Genomic DNA, 12,467 nt, shown 5'->3' with positions numbered 1-12,467 from the left:
TAAACGTAAAAACTTTTTGTGATATATGGGAGTTTTTGCAAAAATGTTAATGTTTTCATTTGCCGTATTTTCAATTCGCAATTTCAATTTGCGCAATTTCAAGGGTACTAGATACGCAGCTATTCATTCTTCTGTGGAACATAGAAGATAATATTTGATTGTTAGTCAAATTAATGTTAGTAACCAATGGTAACAGTTTTCGGTGACCATCAACTTCCATTGTTTGTGTAAAGAAAAATACATTTTTCAAAATATCTTTTATGTTTTACTTTTTTTGGTCAACTGTCACCTTATGCACAACAATGTTCAGAAAAAAGGATGACCCATTTTAGTGATTCTGAAAATTGTATCTTAAAATTGTTTTTGTTTGTTCCCTCCCTCCCCAATACCCCGTAGTAATTTGCACCCTGGTCTCAAGTGCTTTTCACCTCAAGAGTCTCAGTTCTTTATGCTTTAGGATGAGTTAGTTTCACATGTTTTGAATCTAAATATCCTGTGAGTCTGTAAGGGGCAGGGCATGAATGAACTTAGGCCAAGTTTTTGTAGAATGTGATCTTCCATGTGACTTTTGTCACCACCTGCAATGTTGGTGATGTACAGGACATTATGCAACCAACTTGTTTTTATTAGCTTTTTCCAAAGAAGCCTTTTCTGTCTCTTTTTCCTAAATGCGTTTTAAGTTGTTTGGGGGAAATCAGATTTATGGTTGAGAGGAAAATGCATGCATTGTGGTTGATTTTATTTTAAACTATTTACCTATTTTTGCTTTAGATGAAGACCAAAAGCCATTGGTCCAGCCAGAGCCCAGGTGACACCACAGTGACAGAAACCAACACCTATTACATGCTGATTGGTTACACAAGGTCCTGCCATCAGCTCTGCCCCAAACACAAATCTTGCATCACTTCATAAATAGTTTCACCTCTCTCCTTATATGGTCTGCACTCTGATAAGCCAGTTTCTCTTCCCCTTTTCCCTGTTTTGATCAGATTCCAGAAGTTACAGTACAAGGTATAGGCTGCGATTACTCATTAACTCGGCTAGCATGCTAGTTTAGGCCTCTAATTGCACATTTGACATCAGTTTTTGCAGTTATCTTCAACAGCAGCATGAAGTAATGATTTTAAAATGGAGGAACGGGCCTATTCATGGAGTGTCGGTCCTCATATTGTTCTCATGGTCTTCATAGTTCTTAGAGAGGAAATGTTGTAAACCATACAAAAGAAATCAGTTCCTTTAACACAACCTTTATTGTTCTCCACACCCTCATGCTGACCCCACTGAGTTCACGTTGGTTCATGAGGGACCTTTTTTCTACTGAAGGAGCTGCATACTTGAGTAAGCCTGCCAGAGGTCTCGTGTTTCCTTGTGTATATTAAGGGTCAAAGGACAAGTTTCATTAAACTACCTGATTAAGGGGAGTGTGCCCGATGGAGGGTGACAGAGAAAAAAGAGCTTGCATAGGTGTGTGTGGTTATTGTAAAAACCAAGGGGTTGCCTATGTCAATCTGATTGGTCAGTGCATGAAGTGCGTGGAAACAAGGTATTTACAAGTGTTTCCATGAACAATGGTCACCTTTGTGAGTCTTGGCTGAAGGGCTGAGTGTACTGTGTGTGTGTGTCTGTTTGTTTGGCTGCTCATCTGGCGTATTGCCAGGTAAAATTGAACAGGCTGTGCAGAACGAAATTCTCAAAAACCACAAAAGAATACCACCATTCAAAAGAAAGCATGCATGGAGCTTCACAAGTGAATCCTGTGCATTGAAAGCAATCGTAAAAAATATTATTTAGCCTCGTGTGAGTTCACTGTAGACAGTGAAAACTTTTCCTTTGCTTGACTGTGAAGAATGTCTGGTTACGGGATTATATATTAGCACACGATAACTGAAATAATGTCTGAAGCCCAAATATTGCTTTTCTTCTTTTGCTTCCTGTAAAAATCTTATCACTATGCTGATGTACTAAAGGTTTGTGAAATGTATTCTGAACATGCAGCTTTTGCAGCTGAACAAATATGAGAGACATGAAAATATGCCACTCTATTATTGCGTTACACTCACATCTACACATTTCTTTACAAACGTGTCACTGTGGCATGACAGGCAGTTTCAGTTACAGAGCGATCAGGAAAGACAAGATCCGCCATCTAAAAATACTCTACATGCAGTAGTGCACACTGACCACACTGCACACCATTTAGGTCAAGGGTTTTGTTGGCTATTTTACAAATATTTTATAAATGTACTATTAGAAAAGCCTTTTGGGGTTTTTAGAGGATTTTAACAAATGTAAATATAAATAAAAGCTCTTTTTTTATATCGAAGTATTTGAAACGCTATTCTCAAAGTGACCCATCATAACTATTAATTAAAGTTTTATTTTAAGACTGCAAATTTTCTCTGTCATATAAAGGTCAAATTTGATCAACTTTTTTAAGCTGAAGTCCATTAGAACTATGACCACAGACTAGACAATGATCCGGAGTCAGATACACGTCATTAGATTGGCTGCAGACTCTCCGACACTGTCAGACCACATGTCCTGCTGAAGTCTGGCTATTCTCTCGAACAGTGGAAACTTTCACCTTTGCAGGCCTCTCTTGACATGCTGTTATCACACTTATCAGGTCAGAGTGCATTCCTGGCAACATTTTTGCTCTCGCTGTTGAACTTACAAGTCGGTAACCGTCTTAAGTAAGAGGAATCTTGAGTTTAGTTTGAGATGGACATACATCTTTGCTCTTTCCCATGTCAGTTTTCATTCTTGGTTTTGGATATTATCTAATTATGTAGGTTTCTATTAAAATAAAAACTTCAAATTAAATTAAAAAATCATAAAATAATGTTTAAAAAAACAATTGCCATTGGTAAAATGAAAGAAAGGAATCAGATCTTGTGAGAAATATAGGGGTGGATTTGCAATCCCAGTAGAAATGTTCACATTAGCTTTTCATCACACTGAATGTGAGCCACGGAAAACTCACTTCCACTTCCTGTTTTGCAACAGAGATTCCTGGTGCTTTGTGGACTGTGCTGTACAGAGGATGTATGCTCTAGAGAGATGAGAGAGGCTAATCTAAAACAAACACTTATTTCCATCTTCTTTGAGCAGGAATAAACGCCTTTTCATAGGAAAATGGATTTGCCATTGCTGGAAGAAACAGCAGCTGCTGCTTCAGTTATAGCTGTTACTGTACATTTAAAAATGTATGATATGTTGTGTACTTTTTTGCAGTAGGCTATTAAATACATTTGAAATGTCAGTTGGGTTTCACTGCCAGGCTTAGGATGGTTGTGTAACACTCTTTGCTTTAACATCTGTAACTGTGTGTGTGTTGTGTGTGTTTATCGAACTTTGATAACATTTTCCCAAATTAATCTGCACTTCTGCAGTTATTTTAAAATACACATTTTCTGTGTAAATTTAATATAAGAAAGCTGGTCATACAAGCTTCCCCATACAGAGTTAAAATTTTCTACATTAATTTATTTCTTGTTCAGAATTATTTTTAGATCAACCCCTTCCCTCAACTCCACTGTACTGTATTTTAAAAAATCTAAAACTGTGAATAAACGATTGAAGAAATACATAAAACATGGTCTTTACAATTATATGAACTGTAAACCCGAATAAGTTGGCAAAAGTTACATCAACATTTTTAAGTTAAGAAATTCAAAGTTTGAGTAACTAGCAGATTTTTATTTTGTACTTGTGCATTTTAATTGCCCTTGAAATATTTAAGTAAGCTAACTCAACTCAAATTAAGCTAATGCTCCACTTGTCATGATGGTAACACCCCAAAAAAAACCAACATAACAAACTCTTCTAAATTAGCATAGCTAAACATTAAACACTAACTCTCCAACTTAACATTAATCTTGTACAAAAAACATTATATAACACTTAATTTAAGCATTTACTCTCCCTTTCAAGTCTCATGGCAAAGCATGCTGGGAAATAGAGATCCCAGCCCAGTTTCAGTTACATTTAAGTTTGTCTAAATTAAAAGGAGTAAGTTGAAATGAATGAAACAATCCAGATTACTTAAAGTTTGTCAGTTTTGTGAACTCAAAAGAAAAATAATGTTCTATATACTCATAAAAGTTAATTGAACTAATATGTTTAATTTAAGTTTACCTACTCAAACCAATTAATTATGTTGAGCATTAGGGTTTACAGTGTATAACAGACAGTGTGTTTCTGTATACCTTCACAGAAAAAAAATCAATAAATTATATATATATTTTACATTTATGTAAAAGTTTTAAGTAGATGCTTTATATCAATTATCTGTAATTACTGAGATGATACATGTTCAGTGTTTTAACAAGCATTAACCTGAAAGATTGCAAATCAAATTATTGCACAGAAGTGAAATGTTGATTTTTATATCTCAGAAATGTTTTTTGTCCTTTTATATCCATTCACTGAGACTCACTTCAGGAGGATGGAATGTAACTAAGTTCTAAATGGTTAAACTGATAGTGACTCTCCTAATGCTATCTATCCCAGCTTTCACCTACTAAGATACACACAACTCAAATGTCTGGTGGTTAAAGGACTTTAAATAAAAAACATACTTTCTTCTCACTCAAAAATCTTTCAGGGAGGAAAAAAACCCCAAACTATCCTCCCTTCAGATAAATTACCCTCCAGCTTTGATGGCATGTGCCAAAGGTCACTGTATGCTTGGTCTCTAAGCACTCATCCATCAGGCAGCTCCTCCGCAGTATACCCAACGTTGAGGTGTCTGCCAGCATGAGGCTCCAAAAACTGCCCATAAACACTCAACCGATGAGATCGAAAAGCAGTGGTCACAAGACAAACTTGATAAAAGAAATGCATGTGCAAGAAATGCAAGTGTGTGTGATGCAAGAGCAAATTTTCAACAATCTTATGCCCTGAGATCATACATTTCATTCATGTTTCTCTTCTTCACTGTTATCATTTACATTGACATCTGATGATACATGTTTCTTCTTTCTGTCAATCGCTCTCTTCACCTGTGCCACAGCCACTCCCCCATTCATTTTCTGGTTTCTGCATAACCAGTTTAGCCTCCCTCCCTGTTTACTCTATATAACTTGCTGTGGTGGCACTTTAGACTCACTTTTCCTGTCTCGCACTCAAACGCACATTTCTTCTTCTGAGATCTGTGGGGATTTAACCATGTCGCTTGACCAGGAGCTCTGTTACCTCTGCAAGGAAGATCTCAGGGAGCCCGTTTCCATCCCATGCGGTCACATTTTCTGCTCCGTGTGTATCAAGACCTACTGGGACCATGCAGACCACACTGGACAATACCTGTGTCCCCAGTGCAGGGTCGCCTACAACAAGAGGCCTAATCCACGCCGCTTTCAGTCCTCACGCAATTCGTCGTCATCCCTGAGAAACAGGGATTCAGACTCTTTCCCACCGGCTCCTCCGGCCCCCGACTACAACTACGCCGGACCCCAAGATGTGGGATGTGACATTTGCATCGGCAAGAAGCTCAAAGCTGTCAAGTCTTGTCTGATGTGTCTTGCTTCCTACTGCGAGAAGCACTTGAAGCCCCATTACGAATCATCTACTTTCAAACGGCACAAGTTGGTCGATGAGATCGGACACCTGGATCGTCAGATCTGCCCTCAGCACCAGAAAGGTCTGGAGCTTTATTGCCGGACGGACCAGATGTGTATCTGTGTGTTGTGCACAGTGAAAGAGCACAAGGGCCATGACATGGTGTCCGCTGAACAGGAAAGGGCGGAAATGCAGGTAAGATTCCATCATGTGCATTACAAAACTGCAAGTGTGATCATATTTTTATCTTTGGAAATATTAGACTGGTGAAGCTGTTATGACAACAGATTAAATGGTGATAATCACCAGCAGAAGTAACATTATGAAAGGCTGTTCGACCTTTCACCTCCTGTATGCAACAATGCACCTATTCATGCAAAAAAAAAAAAAAAAGTTTGAATATGCTAGATTGAGTATAAGATTAGCCAACCCCTGAAAACAAACATAGTAGTAGTAGTAGGCCTACACTAAAAAAAATGGTGTAGAAAGATTTTTCACTCAGAAATTGTTAAATTTCACAAATAATAAAGAATAGGCAAGTAAGACACTGAATAAAATAAATGAGAAAGACTGAAATAGTATTTTCATGTAAAACATACTCCTGTAATCTTTGTTTTATTTACAACCTTTTTATAGTGTTCTAGTGAGGAAGGGTTACGTTGTTAAGAGTAAAGAAAACAATTCTTCTACACAGACATTATTCGCAAAGTTGGGTGTAAATGCTAAAGAATAGAGCAATATTTTAGTAAACAAACCATCAGTTCACATATTAATGATATAAGTGGTTTTCATTTAATTAATATGCTTTAAGATGGCTAGAATGTTTCATATTGAGTACACAAAGAGTTAAATAGAGTATCCAAAAGTGATTATATTGTCATGTGGAAGTGGCTGAGGTGTGGTAGGATGCTGTACTTCCAACATTCCTTTGTCTTTACACCTCATTGTCATGAATTTGTTGTTTTAAAATGTCTATAGCAACGGTTGGGCGCCACCCAAGCTGAAATCCAGGAGAAGATCCATGACAGAGTGAAGCAAATGGAAGAGTTAAAACAAGCAGTGGATGCACTTAAGGTTTGTCTGGAGATTGAACGGAAATGTGTAATAATAATTGTAATCAATAAATTATAAATAAAAATGTAAGGTAATAAGATCAATATTATATCTCTGGTAAGCAAGAATATGTTGCAGAAATATTTATTGGTCTACTTTGCTCTGGTGTGACGAGTTCTTACTCAGAAATAACTAGGAATGTTTTGTAAATAGAAGTGTGCGTAAAATACAATAGGTTATGAATTTCCAAGAAAGAAAATGAACTAGAATTAGAAATGGAATACTGATTACAATTGTTCCTTCAGAGTTCGGCACAACGGGCCTTGCAGGAGAGTGAAAAGCTGTTCGGTGACATGCTTCGTTCCATTGAAAGAATGCAACAGGAAATGGTCAAACTCATCTCGACCAATAAGAAGGCTGCACTTAACACTGCTGAGGGCCACATGGAGCGCCTGGGGCATGAAATTGCTGACCTGAAGAGGAGAGACGATGAGCTGACACAGCTCTCTCGCACTGAGGACCACATCCATTTCATCCAGGTGACTGAGGCGCAGTCTGCCGAACACAATAAACATTCGCAAAACTAAAGCAGCGCAATACGTGGAGAGATGTTAGTGTTACTTCACACAGGATCTATTGCTTATACAAGTAAAAAATGTTTTTCTACTATTTCACAGATGATAAATTGAAATACTGTGCAAAATATTCTTTGTTTCTACTACAGCCATCAGTATGTGAGAAAATAAGTGTGCTCAAATGCATCGTAAGCCTAAGTAGATCGTAGAACCATTGACACTAATGATCTCAATGCTTTTGAGAAACACAGCCATGGGCAATTTAGTGTAAGGAAAAATAAGACTAAGATTTCTTCTGTTTGTCGTTGCAGAGTTACCATATGCTGATTGCCCAGACTGATGCCGAGGAGCTGCCCTCTGTTACTGTGAACCCTTACTTCTCCTTCGGCGCTGTTACTAAGACCGTCTCTGAGATGAAACAACATCTAAATGAGTTCAGCAATGAAGAGCTGGTCAAGGTGGCAAAGACAGGTATGGTCCAGTCTGAAAGGATTTTTTGTCTAATGTAATCCAATGTATTAGTACCTAAAACATTTCAGAGACATCCTTGCTTTATTAGCTGTCTCATACCCATTTTGAAATGCTTTATGAAGTCCATTTTTGTTCCATGAGAATGATTAAACAAATCAGTTCATTATGGTTCTTCTTAATCTTTAAACTGACTTCCTTCATAACTCTCAATTCTCTTCCAGTGAACAAGATGCCATTCTGCCAGCTAGAGGACCGTAAGAAGAAAAAGTCTATGAAGTGTAAGTTAATGAAAATGGGAAATTTTAGCTGTCCTGTTGTCAAAAGTCCGTTTTGGGCTCCAAGAAATTGCTGACTGGTTGCTAAGCAATGATTTTAAGACCGACATCACATTAAAATACATATTTACTAGCTGATCTCTTCTATGAAATGCACACACATCATGGATGTTTTAATTTCCCATTTAGTCGATCATACACTACTGTTCAAAAGTCTGGGGATTTTTAATGTATTTGAAGGTACTGGCATTTATTTGATCAACAATATAATAAAAACAGTCATTTTAGGAAATTTTATTCGATATTAATATATTTTAAAATTTAATTTATTATAATTATTCAGCATCATTACTCCGGTCTTCAGTGTCACATGATCCCTCAGAAATCATTCTAACTTTCTCCATTTTTTTCCCAGGATTCTTTGATAAGTAGAAAGTAAAAAAAAAAAAAAACAGCATTTATTCGAAATAGAACTATTTTGTCACAATGTAAAAGTCTTTACTGTCACTGTTGATCGATTAAAAGCATCCTTGCTGAATAAAGGTAATATTATTATTATTATTATTTTAATCTTAGACCTCAAACTTAGTTCTTTATTTCAATAGTCTACTTTAGATATTCTAAGTAACTTTGCAACTACATGTCAACTAACTCTCATCTCTTAATTTAATATTAATAGACTGTATTATACTGTTAGTAGACTGTTATGTTAGGGTGAGGTGTTAGGGTTCGGGTAAGTAGAATAAGTTGATGTGTACTTGCACAGTTGTACTTCTAGTCAGTAGAATGTTTGTTCGGGAACCATCAAAATAAAGTGTTTGCAGATGTTAAGCATTGACAGTCTACTAAAGCTCTAATGTTTGGTAGTTGACATATAGTTAAAGTAACTTATAGTTAGAATGTCTAGTGAACAATCGAAATAAAGTGTAACCTCTTTGTCATTGTATTCTCACCTTTAATGTGAAAGTACCTATCCAGAAAGTACCTAAAGGTCCCTCCTTTTTTTCCAGTAACATAATATGTTTGCTGTAAATGATCAGATTAATTAAACGATTAGATGTTTGACATTATTCTGACTCTCTTTATTGTGTCTCTAGCTGATGATGTTGACATGTACAAGAGCCCCAGCAACACTCCCCGGACAAGGGACGAGTTCCTCCAGTGTAAGTTTATTTTCATACAAGAATTTCCTTTTTACGTGTATGCCCAAGACCAGAGGACATTGTCGTAGCGATAACATGAACAGGATGTAAAGTTCAAGGTCAGCAGAATTCTCACCTCTGATGATGATTAATCAAAATATTATGTCAATTTTTATACATTTAGTACCTTGCATAAAGTGCTAAGAAAACCTGCTGGCTTCTGTCCTGTTAAATGGGAGTCAAACTCTAGTGGGAGTAGTCTAACATCATTCCTTACATACTAAGTTTGTGTCCAACCATATTCTAAGAACAGGCTTAGTCTGCTCAGTGAGTGGGTGTATGGGTGATTCACGATAACTGCCATCCTTCAAACTTTTAGACATTTCGTCTTCTCTTCTAAGAAGAGTCAGCTGTGATCTTTTAGAGGACAGAAACACTCTACATTGACCACTGTTCAAAAGTTTGGGGTCATTACGATGTTTAAAAAATTAATACTTTCATACATCAAGGATGCATTAAACTGATCAAATGTGACAGTAAAGACATTTATAATGTTACAAAAGATTTATATTTAAAACAAATGCTGTTCTTTTGCTATTTATCAAAAAATAAAGCAGCACAATTGTTTTCAAGCTAATAATAATATAATATAATATTAATAGCAATAATTAAACTTTATAATGGTAATAAAAAAAAAATATTGGGCAGCAAATCATCATATCAGACTGATTTCTGAAGGATCATGTGTCACTGAAAACTGGAGTAATGATGCTGAAAATTCAGCTTTGCTATCAGGAATAAATTACATTTTAAAATATAATAAAATAGACAGTCCAAAACAACAGTTGTGGTCAATTTTAATAATATTTCAAAAGAGTTATTTTTGGCTGTATTTTTGATCAAATAAATGCAGCCTTCATGAGCATAAGAGACTTATTTAAAAAAAAAAAAATGTAATTCTTACCAACCCCAACCTTTTGAACTATAGTGTAATTCAGAAGACAACTAATTATTATGCAAAGTTACATGGTTTGATATAGGGTATCTTAAATGTGTATCGACACTCTCGGCCCTCTAGATCAGAGACGTTCACGCACCTCTGGCAGAAACCACCACCAAATGTCCAACCAGCTCTGAGAGCCAATGTGCAGACTCAACCACTAGGCAGGTGATTTGTCCACATACATGCGTCACCTAACATCACAAATGCTGACCAAGGATCAGTTTTGCTCAAATCTATATTTGGAGACCATAATTTGCAAAACTGTTCCAAGATCAGCAATCCTAGCCTAGTAGCTTAAGATAAACGTACAGTGATGTCCGTCTTGTCATTTTGTGTTTCTCTTTAAAACAAACTTTGATTCTAGATACTGCTAACATGATTGATGTGGTTTTTTAACTCATTATTTTACGTTTTACAATTCATTATAGTCCTATAAAACTTTTGGTCTTGTGTGTCTTAACTTCACCCATGCACAAATGTATTTTGAATGCATACAAAATCACTTATCCAGACTCAAACAAAAATGTAGCTTTTAAAGAACAAAAATGCAGCATACATGTACATGGATCAAGATACTTGTATACAAAGTAGGCAGAGATTCATTTTGAACGGGGGTGTCTTCATAATTTTAACAAAACTTTGTTTTGTCTTTACACTTTCACATTCAAGTTTCGATTCACCCATCCTGATCATCTCTCATCTATCTTGTTTATTTTGAAGATGCCTGCCAGCTAACTCTCGACTCCAACACAGCCTACAGACAGCTCTACATCTCCCGAAACAACAGGAAAGCAGCACTAAAGAGAGACCCTCAGTCTTACAGTGACAGCAACCAGAGATTTGACTGCCTGCCTCAGGTCCTGTGTAAAGAGGTTCTCTCAGGAGGTGCTTACTACTGGGAGGTGGAGTGGAGCGGAGAAGGCGCTTCCGTTGGTGTCACTTTTAAAGGTATCAAGAGGACAGGTTATGGGGACTCAGCTCGTATTGGCTACAACCGCAAGTCCTGGAGTCTCTTCTGCTCCAACTCCAGCTACTCAGCCCGACACAACAAAGACCAGGTTGAGATTAATGCACCCTACTCTTCCCGTATCGGGGTGTTCCTGGACTGTGCAGGAGGCACTCTTTCATTCTACAATGTGTCTGAGTCTATGTCACTTATTCATCAGTTTAAAGCCTCTTTCAGTGAGCCGGTATATCCTGGCTTCTGGGTGTGGTATGAGTCTGCTATTACTATTTGTCAGGTGTAAATGGCTTAACTGGATGGGATATGAGGGCATTATTTCTTTTTCTTTTCTTTTGTTTTTTTAATTGCTTGTGTGTTTTTGAATTAATTTCTGATAAAGTTGACAAATCACAATTAGTGCATTTATACTGAAAGTATAATCTTTAACATATCAAAGAATATGATTATATAAAGTATGAATTACAAAAATAAAAGTTATATGAAATTATAAAAATATTTAAACATGTTATAGTTCATTAAAATCAGTAAAAAAATTCAGTAAAATCTTTAATGTAATGTTTTGTCCATTTTACTGTTTAACTGATTGTTTTTACATTTGACTGATTGTACTGTTTAATGATTGTGAAGGTTAATCTGGCTCTTTTTACAGTAAATCTTTAATGTGATTTATGTGGGTCATTTTGTCTGCATTAATGATAACATAATAAAAGTCTTGTTTAAATCGTTGTTGAATTATTTATTTGACATATTGGAAAAACGGTGTACAGATGCTGCATACATAGAACAGAAACATTTTAGTTTATTATAAAGATGTCATGGTCCTAATGACAAGTAACCTCAGAAATATTGCAAGAGTGACCTCTTCTGGTTGCAGTCACATCCGCATCAAGTTCAACAAATACATTTTTACAGATTTCCCCCTTACACTCACATTTACTTACTGATAATCTAGTAGTGCGAGCTGCAATGCAACTGAAAAGAAAGAAAGAAAGAAACGTTTTTTTCCCCGTCATACATTAGACTAAGTATAGTTATGTAATGCAAATGAAATCTGAAATAATAGCTAGATAGACAGTCATAGATTCTCTTGTGCTGAAAATTATAGCGTACATGACAAAACATTATTGATTTGTTTATGACGTTGAGCCCATTTTAACTAATTCTGTTCCATTTGCAGAATTAACGGCGTCCTCCCGTCCTCGGGAGTTCGTTTTCCTGTTGAACATGGCAAATCCGAAGTTTTCGTACTTAGTATTGAGTAACGGCCTAGGCCTATTCACAAGCTAATTTTACCTTGGTGACAAGGTTTTTATTTTTATTTTATTGCTTATAAGTACAAACAAAAAGCCAATTGAACAGGTATAAGAACAATCTTAATCAAATTCCAAAGTTCAAAACAGCAGCATAACAAAAATTTATATAAAA

The 12,467-nt window shown here is 36.2% G+C and overlaps 1 protein-coding gene across 2 annotated transcripts; it reads left to right on the top strand.

Moving 5' to 3' along the window:
- The first annotated feature begins 4,789 nt into the window (after positions 1-4,789).
- Positions 4,790-11,760, top strand: ftr83 (finTRIM family, member 83). 2 transcript variants are annotated; one of them, XM_079814217.1, is made up of 8 exons: positions 5,109-5,754; positions 6,538-6,633; positions 6,918-7,151; positions 7,499-7,658; positions 7,880-7,936; positions 9,031-9,096; positions 10,154-10,243; positions 10,799-11,760. In XM_079814217.1, the coding sequence occupies exons 1-7, from the start codon at positions 5,170-5,172 to the stop codon at positions 10,210-10,212; spliced, it is 1,257 nt and encodes a 418-aa protein (XP_079670343.1). In that variant the 5' UTR covers positions 5,109-5,169; the 3' UTR covers positions 10,213-10,243; positions 10,799-11,760. The 2 variants fall into 2 exon arrangements, with proteins under 2 accessions (XP_079670342.1, XP_079670343.1); XM_079814216.1 differs by lacking the exon at positions 10,154-10,243 and having other exon boundaries at positions 4,790-5,754.
- Positions 11,761-12,467: the final 707 nt, after the last annotated feature.

Source organism: Gobio gobio (genome assembly GCF_949357685.1).
Source record: "Gobio gobio genome assembly, chromosome: 4".
Taxonomy (NCBI): Eukaryota; Metazoa; Chordata; class Actinopteri; order Cypriniformes; family Gobionidae; genus Gobio; species Gobio gobio.
This window is presented reverse-complemented; position numbering and strand designations above follow the sequence as displayed.